This window comes from Eleutherodactylus coqui, chromosome 12 (genome assembly GCF_035609145.1).
Source record: "Eleutherodactylus coqui strain aEleCoq1 chromosome 12, aEleCoq1.hap1, whole genome shotgun sequence".
Classification (NCBI taxonomy): Eukaryota; Metazoa; Chordata; class Amphibia; order Anura; family Eleutherodactylidae; genus Eleutherodactylus; species Eleutherodactylus coqui.
The window spans coordinates 4,686,418-4,707,831 of record NC_089848.1 but is presented as its reverse complement, the minus strand read 5'-3'; the positions used below and the strand labels follow the sequence as shown (position 1 = coordinate 4,707,831).

Below are 21,414 nucleotides of genomic sequence, written 5' to 3'. Positions count from 1 at the left end.
TTCAGCATTTGGCAGCGGATAATTTCTTTTAATAGTTTACAAAGTTTGCAGCAGATCATCTGCTTGAGGACAAATGGAAAAAGCGTTCCTGTCTGCTCGACTCAATGTTCTTTTAAAAGTATTGATAAGTTTTGTATTCTTGCCTTGAACCCTTGGAGTATCAGACTTGTACAAGCATTACAATAACATGGAGTAAAGAATTACCAAAGCCCCCCTGTACAGTCGAAACTTAAAGATACTGTAGCAACAAAAGCACAAGGCAAACTTTAACATTCTGTAAGGTTCCAAAACTTCCATGAAGAGATTACTATTTGTGTTGTATTGTAGGTCAGCTGAGGGATTAAACCTTCTAGACAAAGGGCTTTGTGACAAGGAAAGTACCAAGAATCTGTGAAAATCCGATCACTATTTATTTCTCCCACTTTACGAGATATGTATGCAAAATATTGAACTGGGTTGATACTAGTACAAGTTTATATTGCTAGAGTTATACAATATGTTTTACTATAGTAAGTGCCTCACTAAGGCCATTGGATCTCCAGAACAACTTTTCCTGAAAACGCTTCTACGCATAAATTTATCATGGACAGACCTGTAAGTAAAATTAAAGGGGTTGTCCCGCGTTTTTTTTTTTTTTTCAACCCCCCCCCCCCCCCCCCCCCCCGTTCGGCGGGAGACAACCCCGATGCAGGGGTTAAAAAAGAACACCGGACAGCGCTTACCTGAATCCCCGCGCTCCGGTGACTTCTTACTTACCTGCTGAAGATGGCCGCCGTCATCTTCTCCCTCGGTGGACCGCAGGGCTTCTGTGCGGTCCATTGCCGATTCCAGCCTCCTGATTGGCTGGAATCGGCACGTGACGGGGCGGAGCTACACGGAGCCCCATTGAGAAAAGCAGAAGACCCGGACTGCGCAAGCGCGTCTAATTTGGCCATTAGACGGCGGAAATTAGACGGCAACCATGGAGACGAGGACGCCAGCAACGGAGCAGGTAAGTGAATAATTTCTTATAACTTCTGTATGGCTCATAATTAATGCACAATGTACATTACAAAGTGCATTAATATGGCCATACAGAAGTGTATAGAACCACTTGCTGCCGCGGGACAACCCCTTTAAGTATTTGGAATTAAGTTAGGCCGAGTGCATACTTACCGTGTGCCCACGTTGTGTTTGAGAGGCTCCGGTAACACTCGTCTTGCACACCACACCTCAGTACGTGTGCATGCAGTCCGTGAAATAATTCTGTAATGTGTGCTGCCGCACTGAATATAATGGGTCCGCGTGTCGTGCATTTTCTTCATGTCTTACAGCTGTGGCTAAGAGCCACGCTAGACCCATCTGTCAGCTCACTCATCGTCCGTATAATCTGTAAAGGACGTATTTAAAGAAAACAATGATTGCAGACAAGGCCAATGACAAAGATTGCAAGAGAAAGGATCTATTAAAGAATGTCTGACACCTAAATATCTACTAAGCAATCATTCTAGAATCATTCAATTCAAAGTAAAAGTTTCAGAAAAATGTCACAACGAAACTCTGGAAAAGTTAAAAAGTAATCATGTAACTGAATTATATAGGAAAAAACTCGCCACCTCCTCCAACTGCACGGCCGGAGCACGGATACGTGGCCAAGAGTTGTGTAAATGCATGCAGAGAAAAGGCCAGATCCTGCAATGATTGGCAAAATAGTGTAACATTAAAAACCTTTATTTACAGAGTATTAAAAATATTGACATGTGAGACCACGCGTCTCCCCCCCGCCACCTCCATTCATAGTAAACAGACAGATGTTAAAAAGTGACCGACTACAGCTTTCACCGAACAGCACATTCTGCATGTACTAACTGAACAACTGAACAACTATCATTCAGTCGCTGCATATGTTCACATGGGACCATTATCACTCAAATTACTGCCTGAGTGCGGGAATTTGAACACTTCTGAATGGTAATAGCCCCGTGTATTAATGGGTCATGAGAATGCCGGCATCAGAAATGCTGAATAACGACCTTATGGGGTGTATATTTGAATATGTTTAATCTGGAAATAAAGATTTTTGATTGTATACTATTTTTTCCCGAACATTGGAGGAGATGGACTTTTCTCTGCATGTATCGTGTAACTGAATATTCACAAGCTGAACTTATTGTGATTACACCCCCCCCCCCCCCCCCCCCCCAAGAAAAATATTGATTCACATAGACTACGTGTATGAAAAGTGCTGTTTACTTTTGGCAAGTTTAAATATTAATTTCATCGATTGAACAAGATGAGTTCACGTCGGGGACTGATTCCAAAGGGCACGCAGTCCTTGGATGGGATCAGGTGATATTGATGTTATTTGGCACATAGCAGATACAGCTCAACATGAAAGGCCATGCAGATACATCTGATTCCACCAAAACTTCCCTGTAGATTGTGGATGTGTACCTAGAGGTTGGGGAACAGAATACAGATGATGGGGAGCTGTTATGGACTTGCAAAAGCAGCTAAACTGTTTGTTTTAATACTAGAATGGCTTCTGGATTTACCTTGTATCATCCACCATTGTCCCTTATTAATAGACCGAAAGATTCTGGAGGCCCAGGCTAATGTTAAAGGGAACCTGTCAGGTCCGCTAAGCTAGCTGGGCAGCAGGTATCCGAGTATAGTGACAGATACTCTGATTTCAGCAGACTGTCACTTGTACTGATTGGTTTAGTGATTTTGCAAATCTCACTTTTGAAACTTTGCAGGGCTGTACTGGAAATGATTCCAAGGAAGCTTATGCATATTCAGATTTGCACAGCGCCCCCACCCTCCCTCCAGATGCTGATTGGCAGATCTCTTTGTGTGCAAAGTAACATAGAAGGACCTGCCAATCAGCTTCTGGAGGAAGAAGAGGACAGAGGAGTGCGCATACATGAATATATAGGAGTTTCACGGGGACAGGGATGCCTGTTGCCCCATGGATGTTTTATTCTGAAGTGCTGTGTTATTTTGAAGTTTGAGCTCCAAGTCACGATGACGCGCCACACCAAGATCTCCCGCCTGCTGCAAGGAGACTGACCGCTCTCTTCAAATGCATAAAAGTGGAGAGAGCTCTCCATCTTCATGGAGGGGATATGGAGAACTCGGCGCTGCCCGCCATCGTGACTCGGAGCTCAGTGCCAAGTGAAACTTCAAAGTGCATTTATTCTGAAAGGGGTTTTCCGGTACTCTAACACTACTGACGTATCCTTAGGTCATCAATGTCGATTGGTGGTAGTCTGCCCTCAGGACCCCCGCTGATCAGCAGATTGAACAGACAGCGATGCTCTGGTGAGTACCGCAGCCTCTTCACTGCATACCGAGCACAGTGCCATACACTGTATTGTGGCTGTGCCTGGTATGGCATCTCAGTGCCATTCACTTGATTTGGACTGAACTGCTTTTAGGCCATGCGACCGATGAACATGCTGTGACCTCGTCAGACAGCTAATCGTCCGCCTTCATCTGAACATATGCCCATGAGCTTATATAATAGATATTGTTTGTCAGAAACCATGGCTCTTGTTATTCATTCAGTCTGATCAATGTTGTTCTCCTTCACAGAAAGGAATGTTTGCTGGATTTCTGTGGGATACGACAGCCGGCATTGAACTGAAGAATGTAAGCTTATATGAAGCTAATCAGACCAATGGCAACGGCAAGCACAATTATCCACAACCCTACATTGCACATTTCAAGGTAAGAGAGTGCTTCACCGATGTGTTTGAGCTAAAGCAGGTATAAGGGGGGTGCACTGAGGGTATCCAAAATATGATCAAACGGAAGCTTTACCTTTGGAATATCTGTGGAGTGTTGGGGCCCTTTTACACGGAATGATTATCATTCAATTGATCGGTGGGTTGCGCAAAACTGAACAATAAATGTTCGGTATAAACATGGCCAGCAACTGAATGATGAATGATAATTCACTTAACGTTCTTCATTCAGTTTATGCAGGCATCAAAACCTAACCACGGTCATCCTGTGTGAAAAGGCTGCCTTCACACGGGCGAGCGTGATGTTGGGCCAAGAAACCCAGACTCATATTGCGCTCTCCCATGCGTTTTACCGCAGATGCGAGGTGGTGTTCATGCAAAAGTGCTTATTTCCTGCGCGTATTGATTTCAGTGGAAACCTCACGTCTCACTCACATGTACATCACACAGCATGCAATGTGCTTGTCTGTCCCATGGAAAACAATGGGCGATGCTTTTTGAGGGAAATGAAAAACAGGAAATGCAGCAATTTTTTTTTACTTTGCAGCATTGCTCATGTGTATTATTAAAAAGTATGGAGTTCATAGAAACGCACAAAACTCGCATGAGATGCACACGCATGCGAATGTATCGGTACTCTAAGGCCTCATGTCCATGGGGAAAATAAGAATTAAAATCCGCAGCATTTTCCCCGCACGCGGATCCGCGCCCCATAGGACTGCATTGACCACCCGCGGATAGATAAATACCCGCGGATGGTAATTAAAAAATTTCTGGAGCATGAATAAAATGGACATGCTCCATTTTAGTGCGGATCACGCATGCGGGAGCTCATAGAGCACAAAGCTCAATTGATCTCCCGCATGAAAAATAAAAGACAATTACAGTGCATCCGCAACCCAAATCCACGTTACAAATCCGCAGGGGATCTGATTGTCCCCGTGGACATCAGGCCTAAGGGCTCATGTCCACAGGCAAAATAAGAATTAAAATCCGCAGCAGATTTTAACTCTTCTCCTGCCCGCGGATCCGCACCCCATAGGGATGCATTGACCACCCGCGGGTAGATAAATACCCGCGGATGGTCAATAAAAGGGATTTTAAAAAAAATGGAGCATGAAAAAATCTGGACCATGCTCCATTTTCATGCGGGTCTCCCGCGGGGACGGCTCCCGCGGGCTTCTATTGAAGCCTATGGAAGCCGTCCGGATCCGCGGGAGACCTAAAATAGGAATTTAAAAGAATTTACCCATCCGGAGCGGAACGGGAAGGTCTTCTCTTCCTCACGGCCGCATCTTTCTTGTTTCGGCTCGGCGGATGTGCCCGGCGCATGCACGCCGGCGACGTGCCGCAGCCGTGACGAAAAAGAAGATCCGGCTGTGAGGAAGAGAAGACTTTCCCCGCCCGCTCCGGATGGGTAAATTCTTTTAAATTCCTATTTTCAGCACTCATGTCCGTGGGGCAGGAGGGACCCGCTGCAGATTCTCCATGGAGAATCCGTAGCTGGCCTGATTTTCCCCGTGGACATGAGGCCTAAATGTAGGTGGGCAGCCAGAAGCGATCTCTGGCACGCTCCGCCCCCATTCGCTGAAGGTTATTGCTCCTGTGTGTAGCACAGGGATGGCAGTCTGGTGCCTGACAGTCATCTCATCTGAATGGACCTTAAGGTTGGTTTCACACTGGCGATAAAATTGCTTGTTGCAAGTCACATATACAAGTGATTTTTTTTTTCCCGCATCGCAGTGCAGGAAATTTGTTGCATGCTCTTATCTTTGCGCATTCTTTTCACATTGTTTTCAATGGGACAGGAAAACACATTGCACAGTATGCAATGAGAGTTTTCCCATTGCAATCAATGGGAAACACTTGCCAATCCTCCGATGCGGCTGAAAGCCACACCGGAGGATCGCAACCTCACAGAAGTGATAAGATAGCAAGGAGTTACAATCTCTGGCTGAGCCTGCTGACAGGCGCTCGCTAAGGTTGGAAATGAATTGTTTGCAAAGTAGGCATCAAATATAAGATGTTTGGGCGATAAAAATGTAATTGTTCTCCATACTGTGATTTAAAATAAAGAATTTCATTATCTGAAAAGAGCTTCCTGTTGTGAAACCAGTGCATCCTGCCGATGGAGCCCTGATAAGGAAACCATCAGAAGGGCGCTGCTGTTTATAGGCTGATCCTCAAATATATTTTTAGGTTTCATACATTTTGTAGCACCAACATTTGGCATACAGAAATCTGGTGTTTTTCCCATTTCTTCACTTGTGAACTCAGTCATGAAATCCAATACTTGCCCAAAGATGATTGCAGAGTCATCTTCACCCCCTCCAAACCACATGACACGAAGACACTGGTAGTTGCTGTGATTTGTCTCCCTCTCTCTGGCATTATGACGACCCACTACAGTTCTTTTCACTGCAAATTTCGCAGCGTTTTTTTTTTCTCCAGGGGTCTATTAGACTTGTTAATATTAAAATTGCATCACACAAAAATCGCGATTTCGCGGTAAATTGCGATTTTTGCCGCGATGCGTTTTTAACATTAGAAAGCCCCATAGACACCTGGAAAAAAAAATAAAGCAAATTCGCAAACGCTAGTGGGTAGTCCCCCTTTAGGGGTAGAAATACTTTCTCGATGTGTGCATACAAATATATCATTAGATACACTAATAGTCCATGTCTTCTGGTTTCCATGTTTCATATTCACCAGATCACTTGGGAAATGATTCATTGGTATCCTAAAAGATTCCCAATTATTAATTAGAATGAGGTTTGCATTTGCTGGGGCATCCTACTGGGCATTTATTCATCTCTGGCAGAACACTGGGTATTGCTGTAATGCCTTTAACTTATATATTTTTCCAACTACAACCTCAATTTCAATGTAATTAAATGTGAAGAAAAAAAGAATGTAATTATTTGCAAATCTCATATAACCATATTTTAGTTACTGTAGAACATAGAACATAACAGACGGGGGAAGGGACACATTTTTCCGTCTCATTTTTTAAAAACATTAAGGCCTCCTTCCCACGAACGGATTTACGCCGCGTAAATTTGCGGCAAAAATCCGCTGCGTGGCCCCCTGCTATTAGGTTCTATTGAACCTAATAGCACAATGCTCACGATGCGTAATTCCACCGCGGAATTCCGCACCGTGAAATCTCCCGTCCTCACCCGCAGCATGTTCTATCTGCTGCGGGTGTACGCGCTGACGGCTTCCATTGCAGTCAATGGAAGCCGTCCGTTCACGCTATCTCCCGCTGCAACCAGCGGAAGATAGCGTGAAAAAACGCTTCCCCGCCTACCGTGGCGCATCATGTGACGCGGCCGGCGCGTCGTGACGCGGTGGGCGTGTCACATGACGCGACGGCGGTGGGCGGGGAAGCGTCTTCACGCTATCTTTTGCTGGTAAGTATGGGGTCTCTGGGGGGCGCCGTGACGGGCTTCACTGCGGAATATTACGCGGCGGAGCCCGTCACGCTCGTGTGAAGCTGGCCTAACTCATTTAGAAACTGATGGCAGCAACACATCTCACAAAAGTTGTCCCAGGGTCACGTCTGCCGTTGTGTAGCATCCCCTCTTCTCCTTATAAGTCTGTAAACGTCGGAGGAGTGAGGATACTGATCACTGGAGTTCTGGGAGAGGAATGTTGTCCCATTCTTGTCTGATGGAGGATTCTACCTCCTCAGCAGTCCGGGGTCTTCTATGCTGGATTTTTAGTTTCTTAATGTGCTAAATGTTTTCTATCGGTGAAAGGTCCGGACTGCAGGCGGTCAGTTTAGCCCCCGGGCTCTTCTTCTGGGAAGCCATGCTGTTGGGATGAATGCAGTGTGATGGATATAGTATTATCTTGCCGAGATATGTAAGACCTTCCTTGAAAGAGATGTTGTCTGGATGGAGCATATGTGGTTCTACAATTTCTATATACTGCTCAGCATTGATAGCATCTTTCAAGAGGTGTTAGCTGCCCATGCCATAGGCACTAATGTAATACCATACCATCAGAGATACAGGCTGCGCTGATGACAAGCTGGATGGTTACTCCCTTGAGTCCACAAGACACGGCATCTGTGGTTTCCAAATGAATTTCACATTTTAATTCCTCTGAGCACAGAACAGTTTGCCATTTTGCCTCAGTCCATTTTAAATGAGCTTTGGCCCAGAGAAGACGTCAGTGTTTCTGGATTGGGTTAATGTATTGCTTTTTCTTTGCATGATATAACTGTAACTTGCATTTGTGGATTGCACAGCGCACTGTTCACAGACTATGATTTCTGGAAGTATTCCTGAGCCCATGCAGTGATTTACATTACAGAATTATGCCTCGAGGAACTCTCGCGTGAAGGCCAGAACCCGATGGGCCTAGGGCCCTTCACAACATTAAAACCTAAAAGCACCAGTAGTCCACCACAATGCCAATGCCCTTACATTGATGTTTTCGAGTCCCTAGTTGTAGAGGACTTGACCTCATTGTCAAGAACAAAGAATCACTATCATCAGAATCTTATGGCGAATCAAAAGAAAGCACTACGATCCTTGGAGACAGACAAGAACATCACTGTCAAACCCTCGGACAAAGGGGGAAACGTCGTGATAATGAACACTGTGGATTATAAAGAAATGTGCTTAAGACTCCTCAGGGATAAGATCAGTTATGGGCTGTTATCAAAAGACCCCACTGATGACTATCCATAAGATCCATAAGGGTACAACGATTCTAAAAGGACGTCCAATAGTCTCGGGGATCGATAGTATCACCCAGAATGTGAGCCAATATGTAGATATTATCCTCCGTCCATTTGTGGAAGCATTGCCATCCTATGTTCAGGACACGACAGACATTCTGAGACACCTTGATGGCATCTGTGTCGCTGAGACGGCAATGCTTGACAGTCTTGACGTAGAGGCACTATACACCTCCATTCCACATGAAGGTGGAATCAGGGCTGTACAATACTATCTCAATCAGAGAGGTATCCACTATCAACAACACAATAATTTTGTGGTGGAAATGATTACCTTTGTGCTTAAACACAATTATTTCCTGTTCGACGGTAAGTACTTCCACTATTATGGGAAGCCCCTGTGCCCCCAGTTATGCGAATTTCTACCTGGGCTGGTGGGAGGAAAAAAACGTCTTTACTGAGCCACATTCCAAATGGATCTCCAAAAATGATCTCTGGATACGTTACATTGATGACGTGTTCATCTTATGGACAGTTAGCACAGAGGAATTCAAGGAATTTGTAGGAGTGCTCAACATCAATGATCTAGGTCTGTTCTTCACGAGCAAAATTCATCAAGAATTCATTACCTTTCTGGATATCCGAATCTCAAAAACAACATCTGGCCTGCTGGAAAGCACTCTTTTCAGAAAAATGACAGCAACCAATAGCCTTTTACATTTAAGAGGGGTATCCCGAAAGGGCAGTTTCTCAGGGCCAAGAGAAACTGTACGAACCCTATTGACTATGAAATTAAGGCCAACAATATGGAGATGAGGTTCCAACAGAGGGGTTACCCACCTGACGTAATATCCGCAGCAAGGGAGTCGGTGAAACAATCAGAGAGAAGTGACCTACTGCTTAGAAAGAGGAAACATCATAAAACATCGGAGAAAAAAATATGCCTGATAGGCAAGTATGACGTAGAACATCATAATGTCAGGAAGATGATCAAGAAATATTGGGATATCCTGCAAAGGGATAAGGATCTCGTGAACTGTCTAAGTGATAAACCCTCAATCACTTATAGACAAGGAAGGAATTTGAAAGATAGACTGGTCCATAGCCACTATACAAGAACCCTTGAATCATCTACGTGGCTTGGAAATAATCCTCCAGTAGGCTTCTTCTGTTGCTCAGGATGCGCTGCATGCCCCTACATGGAACGGGTAAGATGTTCTACAGTGCAACCACTGGAAAGGAGTATCATATCCGTGACTTTATCAACTGCAGATCTACAGCAGTGATATATGTAGCCACTTGCTCCTGCCCACGTAATTACGTGGGGAAAACGATGCAACAGCTCCGTAGAAGAGTTTTGACGCACCTTGGCAATATAAATCGCAATGAGCACACGAGCCTGGCCACCCATGTTTGGGAACATCACGGTAACAATCCTGCATCTGTTAAATTTAAGGGCATAGAACTAATAAGGCCTACCGGAAGAAGGGGAAACGTAGGCAGAAAACTGCTACAAAAGGAAACGGCGTGGATAGATCGCCTTCAGTCATGTACACCCGAAGGCCAAAATGAAAATGTATCATTTGCCTCCTACATATGATATGGATTGCTATTTACCAACACAACATTCATTGTATTTCTGTTATCTTTCTCTGACGTCCTCCAAATTACAAGTGAGTTGCCGAAATAGAATTATAACACTGTCTGTCAGGTGTAGCTATACGTACCTCTGCTCTATCGGTTATATCTGCTTATTGGGATTACAGCACCTTGGAGTGGATATCTAGTACTGTTATCTAAAATCTATCTCCTATACAATCAAGTAACTGATGTAGCCATTTGGACTATTGGGATTTATGGTAATTATTTTCAAGTATTCAGCTTTAGAGGTAATGGAATCTCACTGACAACAGTGGTCCTAATCTCTATTCAAGATCTACTATTTACAATAATTACCTCCCTAAAACATAAAGTCCTTTCTCTATCGATATCTTAAGGCACCTCGTGTCTAATAGAGGGATAATGCACTGTAAACTATGCCTATATCTCAGCTGCTCAAAAAAGCACCCTATTAAAAAGGAGTACTAATAGCCGGAGTACTGCAGAAACTGAGTCCTAATATTGGGCATTTGCGCAGGCGTCCGGCGTACATTTATGCCAGTCCCGTCCACATACAGACACTAAGTCCCATAGACTCCTGTCCGCGCATGCGCCAGGAACTTCTACTCTTCAGCGTGACTTTTATTTCCCGCTGAGTACTAAGTCCCGCAGCGACTAATCGGCGCATGCGCCAAAAATCGGCTTGATATACGGCACTGAGTCCCGTTTTTTTCTTCGCCGAGTACTAAGACCTGCAACGATCAAATGGCGCAAGCGCCGATAATTAGTTCGAGTTTTTCTTCACCGAGTACTAAGTCCCGCATGCGCCGATATTTGGCTTAAGTTTTGCTCGATGCACGGCACTAAGTTCCATGTTTACTTCGCTGCGCATGCGCAAGAATGGGGGACTATCGTGAGATTTTGTGCAAGAGACATAGAGAGGTATTGTGACTGTATGATAGGCCATTGGTCCTGACAGGTACACTCCCATGGAGGCGGGGACTAGTGAATAAAAGCATGAGTCCTGTGGTCTCTTTCCAGGACTGTCAGTAAGCCGTGTAAGCTCACAGTGAGAGCACGGCACATATGCTAACACATGAGGGTTGTGGACAGCCTCCATTAGAGCTGCAATCTATAAAAACCTCTCCAGATAGCAATCACGAAGACCAGTCTCCTAAGTCTCTAGTGTAGGAGCCTTGCCTTAGTAAATAGATAGTTGATGCACTATGTATTTGTGCACTCTGTCTCATCCAGCATAACTAGGGCAACGTAGTGGTAGTGATATTCATCACCGCTCATCCTGATGAATCAGCCCCAATATATGGGGGTTGAGGAAACGCGTTGATGATGACGATGATGATATAGAATAAAAACTGGAGCCATCAGTAATGATATATTAAGTGAAAACACTACAGTTCCTGATTACATTGATGTTTTTTATACATCTGAGTAGAACTTTTCATCCATGCACTACTAGCAGACAGATGAAGCAGCTCGTTAAGGCTGTATGATCTTAGTACGGGTCCCTGAGCTCAACTATTTAAAGACCTCTATTGAAAGATACTCGAGGAGGGGTTATGGACATGAACTTTTCATACACCTAAAGACCATAGAAAGGGGGGGAGCAATTTACCCAAATACCATTCTCACCTCTAATATACTAGAGCTGACTCAGGTACCCTCTATGCATAGGGGAATTTTGGACCTTGGCACTTTACACAATATAGTCCAATCTATATCCCCTATGGTATAATAGTAGCTAGTAGCGATCATGTGGATGATCATGAATTGTCTACCCTAGCTCATGACTATTATTCGTTTGTCTTTGTCTATTTAGTGTTGTGGTGCCATATGGTATTTTAAGATAAAAACTATTAAAAGTTATATTTTAATTATAAATAGACCCTATGTGGACAGGTCCTCAAAGGGTTCCTCTACAGTGATTGACAGAATTATGCCTGTTTTGCTGCCTGAGGGCCATAGATCTACTACATCCAATGTTGGCCATGTCCCTTTGCACACATGAATTTCTCCAGATTCTCTGAATCCTTTGATGATATTATGTACTGTAGATGGTGGATATTCAAAGTCTTCACAATTTTACATTGAGGAACATTTTTCTGAAATCGTTCCACAATTTTTGACACAGTTTCTCACAGATTGAGAAATCTCTGACTACCTTTTGCTTCTAATAAACTCTGCCTCTCTGAGGGCTTATGCCCACAACCGTGTTTTCACCGCATATCATGCGTGCATCACCAGAACATGTTTGTCTAAAGTTTTGATCACTAGGGGTCCGACTATTGAAATTCCCACCGATCACTAAAACGAGCCAGCTAAAGCGTTCGTCCAAATGCTGTCACTGCTTACTAGCTGAAGATGGACCCATAGACTTTTAGTTGAGTGTGTCTTTAGGTAGCAAGCAGTAACAGCACTTGGATAAATGCTTCAGCTGGCTCGTTCTAGTGATATGACCCCTGTGGTCAAAACTTTTGACTTATCCCAATAACATGTCAAAACTTTTTAGAACGCACTACTTCTACTATAAGCTAACTTGGAGATGGTTAGGTCTTCCCTCTCCTATTTTTAGCTTTTCCATGCTGAGCTGATAAATTTTAGGTGGGTCATTCCGTGTCAGTTCAACCAACGCTCCCGGTCAACCATCTCAGATTTCAATGAAACTTTGCACAAAGATAGACCCTGACCCTAAACTAAGATAGCCAGAATATTAGGCTTCAAAGTGCGTTGGTTCACGAGCTACAGGTCTTAATCTAGGGGGTTGTCATGTGATTACAGCCTACAGGTCTTAATCTAGGGGGTTGTCATGTGATTACAGCCTACAGGTCTTAATCTAGGGGGTTGTCATGTGATTACAGCCTACAGGTCTTAATCTAGGGGGTTGTCATGTGATTACAGCCTACAGGTCTTAATCTAGGGGGTTGTCATGTGATTACAGCGCGCAACCTGAAAAAAGTGGCGATTTCAATCCATTGCCAAGCCAGTTCCAATGACTCTAGAGCAATGAAACTTCACACACTAGGAGAACTTTTGGTGCTGAATCCAGCTAAGCTCCTCAGACTGCCCCTCTTATCATCATTCTGCCCCTCTTATCATCATTCTGCCACCATTGCATGTCAAAGGAGCTGAAAAATTCTATTGCGCAAAATATAACTCATATTTTAAGCAGTAATAACTCATAATCAATGCGATCCAACTCAGCTATGAATGTATCAATGTGTACTCCATAGAAATGGTTCTCATTATTCACATTATGGACCCAAAAGGATGCATAGCTCTTAAGAAACAATGAGTCAAAAATGGCAAAAAACACTTTCTTGCTAATTTTTCCCTTTTTCAAAGGCGAAAATCGGAATGTACTCCATTCTTTTTTTCATTTTTGTTCTATTTGGAAGAGTATTTTTTGCTCTACAAGATTCGATGTTTTTCATTTTGTTCCCAGACCTTCTAGATGGGAAAATATCAATGCCTGTGAAGGTCCTATGCACTCGCGGAGGTCAAATAATAAAATAAGTGTAAGTTTTGCATGGATGTATAATTAGTTTAGAAATCATGAGAAGGTAAATTATTTTTGGAATGAGACAACTTTTTGTGCTCAAGAAACTTATGTGATCAAAAATTGCCTGGCGAGTTCAGGTGAGCCCCAAGCTTTTGCCTAAGATGGTCAGAATATCATTGAGTGTTGCATAATGAGTGTGGTATATTACAGTGATCACTGGGATTATTTAGCACTCTATCCATATTGGATACTAAGATCATCTAAGGCTAGCATTTGTGTAATAAATAACTAGTTATGTGATCAAAAATTGCCTGGCGAGTTCAGGTGAGCCACAAGCTTTGGCTTAAGATGGTCCGAATATCATTGAGTGTTATTTATTACACAAATACTAGCCTTAGATAATCTTAGTATCCAATATGGATAGAGTGCTAAGACAGTTTTTCTTTTAGACAGTTTCATAAATCTCCCCCTAATTTTTTGATCTAGGACTTAGATTCCAGATGATTGTTGTGCATGCAGGACTTTATTGCTTGGTAAAATTGGCTGGGGGTGAACTGACCCTGTTGTAGTCAATGGAATCCCTTTGGCACAGTTTTGTTTCTTTATGAGACGGATCTGTTGATCCAGGGGATTCAGCTTTCCTGCTCACATAACGCAATCCCTAGCGCAGAAGTGAGCTAACTATCATAATATGGACTTTATATAATAATAGTAAAACAAAAGAGAGACGAGCCATGCATATATGAAGATTGACACATTAATTCAGGGACTCAACTCCACAGTTCGTTACATGGAATCTATAGCTGAAAACAAATATGGCTAGGAGCGTTCAAATTTCAAGAAACTGGTGGGTACAAACCAGCAGAATGTCACAAGAATATCGAAATGAGAGGTGTGCACTAATAGTGCCTGAATCACGTAGCAGTGGGGTGTAAGTGAAAAACGGGGCACTACAGGAAAAGGGCGATCAACCTCCGTATCATAGTTGTGTCCGAGGCCATTTTTAAGTTCTCACCTGCATTTATGGGCTTTTTTTTTCCGTCTCTTTGTTCTTTTTTTGGAGTAAAGAAATAGATTAAAAACTGAAACGTTTTAATTTTTTTTTCTCCATTGAGTTTTCAAAAAACTGAATGCGTTCAATTTGCTTCTCTTCAATTAGAGTTGTTGTGCTGGAAAAAAGCAGAGCGACCGTGCAGCGGGAGAAGTTACAGCACGTCGATGGGTCTAGTAGTAAGTGGCAACAAGACTCTACATTTTTGTCACTATCTGCAAATTCTTGGGTGCATTGGCAGCCATTCTTATCACAATCTAGAGCCCTGTTGTTTGCAGTCGAAAGTCATTCTAATCCATAATGTGCTGCTTGTTGTGGAGGACAACAGATACAGAGCTGGTTCTCCCAGGATTTGCTAATGGTCAAAACTGTAGGGAGACGGAAGGAAGTGTTTGATATCTTCCTTGTAAAGCACAATATACAGGGTCATTGGCATTAATGTAGAATGCAGTCCATACGCTAGAAGGGTTAGAAAAGATTGTTGTCCATTTTATGGCAAATTGGGTCCATGCCATTTAAAGCGTGGGTTTTTGTCTTCCTCTGGGGTTTCTAAGTATAAAAAGTTTGAACACAATGAAGTTAGGTCTTTTTTTTAACCCAATAACTATATAAGATTGCATTTACAAAGAGTGAATTAATATGACAATAGAAGCAAATAGTGGCGCTTGGCCTTTTTAACCTGTGCTCATGGGAAATCAGTGTCATTGATCTGAAGCTAAGTGGTGCCACACCGCCTGGTTGTTGGAGGAAGGTTGTCTGACAATCCCTTATAAAGGTTGTTAGGCAGTGAATCCCTAGCAACCAGTCTGTCTCTTTTACCTCAGCTGTTAAATTGAGAACAGATAAGAGGAAAAGCAACAGTAAAAGCAGTAAAGCAAAATCACCCCAATCTAAGGCCTCATGTCCACGGGGAAAATCAGGCCCGCTGCAGATTCTCCATGTAGAATCTGCAGCGGGTCCCTCCTGCCCCGCGGACATGAGCGCTGAAAATAGGAATTTAAAAGAATTTACTCATCCGGAGCGGGCGGGAAAGTCTTCTCTTCCTCACGGCCGGATCTTCTTTTTCGGCCGGCGGATGAACTCGTCACGCCGGCGGCACGTCACCGACGTGCCGCGCGCATGCGCCGGGCACATCCGCCGAGCCGAAGCAAGGAAGATCCGGCCGTGAGGAAGAGAAGACCTTTCCGGTCCGCTCCGGATGAGTAAATTCTTTTAAATTCCTATTTTTGTCTCCCGCGGATCCGGACGGCTTCCATAGGCTTCAGTAGAAGCCCGCGGGAGCCGTCCCCGCGGGAGACCCGCACGAAAATGGAGCATGGTCCAGATTTTTTCATGCTCCATTTTTTTTAAAATCACTTTTATTGACCATCCGCGGGTATTTATCTACCCCGCAGGTGGTCAATGCATCCCTATGGGGTGCGGATCCGCGTGCGGGAGAAGAGTTAAAATCTGCTGCGGATTTTAATTCTTCTTTTGCCCGTGGACATGAGGCCTTAGACTGAGGTACAGACTGATGCCGTGCCGGCTCTGCTGGTCTTTAATACGCAGGCAGCATGTGACCGCTCCAGGAAGTCTGTGGCAGAAACGGTCAACTGCCTAGCATCACCGCTCGATGATGGGAGACGGTTTTTCAGTAGAAAGTCACATGACCGCTGCGGCCACGAATTAGCGACAGCAGGCACAAATAGTACGACGACATTGCTGCCCGCTTGTAAAGAGAGACCGCTGGGGGACTGGGGGAGCATCAGCACCGGAGGACCTCCGGGGCAGGAAAGAGGTGAGCCCTGTTTCTATTTATGTTTTAATATATTTTGAGGGTTTTTTCTTTTTTTTTTTAAATCCTAATACCCCCTTAAAGTGCACCTCGTTATTAAAACTAGAGGATGCTTAATGTCAATCCTCCTTCGTATGAGATGGATTTATACCTGTTCAGTGGACGAGTGCTAAATGAGAAACTGCGGGCGGTGGTAGCAGATGACCGAACATGAGAACGACAGCGACACCAGACGATTAACGTGTCCCTCACGACTAAGTGTCTCCGAGCAGCTGCACACAGTAATACTTGGGCTGTGATCTTCACGGCGGTGGGAGAACAGAGGCATCAGGATCTCTAGCACATTTGACCAAATCTAAGCTGATTAAACTGTACAAAGCAGTGATTTCATCGCTGTGTCAGCAATATCAATGCGGTTCTTAGGTGCCATTATGAATCTTCTCATATATACTATACTCCTTATCAAAAAAAAAATCCCTCCCCTAGAAGGAGTTGTGTGAATAAAACTTGTGTGATTGTAACATTGATAGAAGTCCACATTTGCTGTAACTCAGCCTCTAGATCACATGTGTCACACACAAGGCCCGTGACCCACGGCGTGCCACCGGCCGCTCGCCACTGGGGTGCCGCAGCTCCCCGCTGGTAATCACTGTTGGCGCTGATCCGGGCGCACACTCTGACGTCAGTGTGCAGCCGGGATCCTCCTCTGAGTCCCCAGCTGCTCAGTTCCGCACTCAGCGAGGAAGCGTGCCGGGCGCATATTAACCTTTTCCACAGCACTTCTGCCTTATTTAGCAATACCAGCAACCTGATTGGTTGTTTGGGTTGGCTGGTTCACCAAACAACCAATCAGGTTGCTGGAATTGCTGAATAGGGCAGAAGTGTTGTGGAAAAAGGTAATATGCGTGATGTCAGCATGCACCCGGGGATCAGCGCAAGCAGAGGGGGAGCAGCGTGGACAGCAAGGAGGAGGTAAGTATATGGGTTGGGGGGGGGTTATTATTACTGGGAGGGGGTAATTTTACTGACAGGGATAATGTTATTACTGAGGGGGGTTAATATTGCTGAGAGGGATAATATTATTGCGGAGGGGGATAATTTTACTGTGGGGTTATTACTACTGAGGGGGTTAATATTGTTAATGTGGGAGTCGCTTTTACTACTGGCGGCACTGTGGGCATCGCTATTACTACTGGGGCTACTGTGGGGGTCATTATTACTACTGGGGCCACTGTGGGGGTCATTATTACTACTGGGGCCACTGTGGGGCTCGTTGTTACTACTGGGGCTACTGTGGGGGGTCACTATTACTAATTTGGCCACTGTGGGGGTCGCTATGATTAATTTGGCCACTATGGGGGTCGCTATTTCTGATTTGGCGACTGTAGGGGTTGCTATTACTAATTTGGCTACTGTGGGGGTCGCTATTACTAATTTGGCACTGTGAGGGTCAATATTATTACTGGGGCCACTATAGGGGTCACTATTACTACTGCGACCACTATAGGGGTCACTATTACTACTGTGACCACTATAGGGGTCACTATTACTACTGCGACCACTATAGGGGTCACTATTACTACTGTGACCACTATAGGGGTCACTATTACTACTGTAACCACTATAGGGGTCACTATTAGGGCTCGTTCACACAGGTGTAATCGTATTTCGGTCGCACAAATACGCTGCGTATTTGTGCAATCGAAAATCACTTATGCCTGCATATTTGGGCACGCAAAAAAAATGCAGATGGGCCCAGTGAAATGGTGCGCAAATATGCAGTGAATACACAGGTTTCCTGCGCATTCACCAGGTATTTGCACAGCCCATTCACTTCAATGGTCTATTGGGGTGCATAGTACACAACAAAATAGGTCATGCTGTGTGAAAATATACATCATGCGAATGAACTTATTGAAATCAATGGCTTCTATTCACTGCATATTATGTACGCAAATACGCTTGTGTGAACGAGCCCTTCCTACACTGTCTTACAATCGGCCCTTTGAAGGTCACCATAAGCCTGATGTGGCCCTCGGTGAAAATAAGTTTGACACCCCTGCTCTAGATTCCAAACTAGCAGGCTGTTGAAGTTGGTGTCCCAGATGGGACATGTCCCACATACATGTTCTATTGGTGATAAATTTGGCGACTAGGCAGCCACGGGAGTGTGACAATGTTGTGGGAGCTTCCTGTGACTCCCCTGTGTGCGGCCGAATATTATCCTGCTGGAAAATGCCTCTTGGAAGCCGCTATGAGAGGAACACACGTGGCTTCATGATGTCCTGAACCTATTGCTGAGCTGTCATTGTCCCTCATACAACTACTAGAGGTAACTGACTATCGTATGTGACAAGCAGGGGGCAGTGTGCTGCTCCACAGCAAAGGCAGTATTGAGGTGCTCACCTCGAGGTTCCAGATACACACATGGTCAACATCTGTGCTCAAACTACACCTGGATTCGTCATTGAAAACAACCTCCTTCCACTCCATAGCTTTCAGTTTCAGCATTCACAGCAGCATTGCAAACAGAGGCGATGGTGGGTGCAAAAGGCAGTACATGGAATGGGGGCTATGAGACCAAATGTCCTTCAGCCAAGCGTCTGAAATGGTTCCAACACACACGAGGTGTAACAATGGCGCCACTTGTCTCTCGATGCTGGACAATGAAACAGTTAGAGTTGCTGGTGCTTGTCGGATGATTAAATGCTATTCTCTACTGGTGGTGTGTGGGGGCATCCTGAGCCCGGTCACTTAGTGTGCCCCCATCCACTTGTCCCAACACCTTCTAACAGTCTAGTCAGAATGGCCCAGTGGGGAACAATTAATCGATACGACCATGCAGCTCCTCACATCCCAATAATGCGCCCCTCTCAGACTCTGGTAACGGGGAAAATCTCTTCTCTGCGTCGTAGAGGTGTCTAGTGGTGAACAAGCTCTACACAAGCGGAAGAAGAGGTCACTACACACAAGGAGCCTCCGAGAGCCCCTTATAGGACAATGGAGGGGGGGGGGGGGACACTTTTAGGGCTTCTGGTGACAAGACCGTTCATCTAATCACCACAACTCTGATCATTTACAGATCTGCCTGAGATGGAACCGTGTGGAAGGTCCCTATGGTGTATCAACTACGATATTAAACATGTAAAGCTAATGTTAATTTTGACTTAATTATGCCATATTTATTTTATTGAGTGTTTAAATTGAGCTGCAGCCGGGCACGGGGTTTTTGGGCTTTTATTATATCCTAGACATGTCACTGATTGCCCCCTGTTGCATTGCAGTAGCTCCTTGGTTCATAAAAGATGGATTGACCATTGGACAAAACTCGCACTTTCATCCTTTGTGTCACCTCTATTCCAAAATAGATTGTAACTCTTGCAAGCTGGGCCGTCACGTCTGAATTATTTGTCACCCTATGATGTCCATGAACCCTCTGATGTATAAAGTGCCGTGGAATATTGTAAGAGATGACTATTATTGACTGATACGTTTCCTTGCTGATACAAGCCATTAGTTATTTTGTCCCTTATTACACAGGTTGGAATGAGTGACGTCACCCTGGTAAACATTCATCTGTGTCCTCCCCCACTTGACGGTGGGAAGCAGCACGGCGACGGTCACAAATCGTCCACCTTCGGACAAACACTGCAGGAGACCCTAAAAGGTATGCAAAGTAGCAAAGACCTGGTTACTTGTCCTAGGGGCCATTCCTGGGAGAGAATATTTTATCGATGGCTGTAGAGTAATTAATCACTGTGTGGTTTCTAGGTTTCCGCCAGGAGTTTGCATTTACGCAACTATTTATACATGTGTGTGTGAATAAGAAAAAATCAATATACGTTGTAAGAACTTGGATGTTGGCTCATTGAACCACCATCTTTCCTCCACCAGATGGATGGTCGCACTCCAAAAAATCACATTCGGGCCAGAATTTTAGCAAAACTTCATAAAGCAGTCCTTATATTACAGCAATAATACCATCTTCACACTGTTGTTACTCCTCACCGTGTACACGAATAAACACAACAGTGCCGAAACGTCGCATTCGTTTGTAATGGGGTAATAAAACGATTTTATACCTTCATACATATGAACTATAGAAGCTGTGATCGCTATGATAATGCATTGCAATACTTCTGTACTGTAATGCCTAATTGCTTACAATAGTGATCACCGGCCATGGCAGGCCCAGACACCGGTGTATGACGTACGGTTGCCATTGCAACCCACTGGCCTATCACAATGTAATCGCAGAGGGACAATGACATCACAGAGGAAGCACGCTACCAGCTACTTAACAGCGGGAATCACTTTTCGTACCACCCTGACAAGACTTAAACTTACATCCTGTAGCATTAACCCCTTGAGTGGAACACCCGAAAATTTTCCGGGAGGAGCTCCACTGCCGATAGTGATATAGCCCGGAAGATTTCCGGGCTATGTATCACTATGGGAGCTGCAGAGCACAATGCCACAAGCTGTGACATTGTGCTCTGCCTGCCCAGACCCACACAGAGCAGTTCAGGATTTTGAAATAAGAAGCTAAGAGATACTGCCGATCTGCCGGCAATCTCCCGCTTTTAATTTTAACTCCTGCTCTAGTTTGTATACAGGTTGCCATAGAGACCATCGGCTTGTCAAAAGCAAGCCTATGATCTCTGTGGCAGGGAGAGCTGGTGCTTGGCTGTCAGAGGACATCCAGGCACCAGCTCTTACAGCAGAGATCGGAGAAAACCTCTGATCTCTGCTGTGTTAACCCTTTACATGCTGCAGTCTATGTGACTGCAGCATGTAAAGGGCTGACAGAGGTAGAGGGCTCCTTCTGTCAGAGGAAAGCCAGGCACCAGCTTTTATAGCAGAGATCAGAAAAAAACTCTAATCTCTGCTGTGTTAACTCTTTACATGCTGCAGTCTATGTGACTGCAGCATGTAAAGGGCTGTCACCATCGGACCCCCTGAATGTGATCAGGGGGTCCTGATGGGTCTCTGTGAAAGTCCCCTAAAGGGTCAAAAAAAAAAAAGTTAAAAAATTATTTAAAAAATAAAAAACAA

At 44.5% G+C, this 21,414-nt stretch overlaps 1 protein-coding gene across 1 annotated transcript in view; it reads left to right on the top strand.

The window, feature by feature from the left end:
* The window catches only part of EEPD1 (endonuclease/exonuclease/phosphatase family domain containing 1), a 179,575-nt gene that overhangs the window by 142,462 nt on the left and 15,699 nt on the right, over positions 1–21,414 (top strand). Inside the window, exons 4-5 of the mRNA XM_066585616.1 lie at positions 3,577–3,711; positions 19,900–20,026. Coding sequence (XP_066441713.1) covers positions 3,577–3,711; positions 19,900–20,026 — 262 coding nt within the window. The remainder of the gene's footprint in view (positions 1–3,576; positions 3,712–19,899; positions 20,027–21,414) is intronic.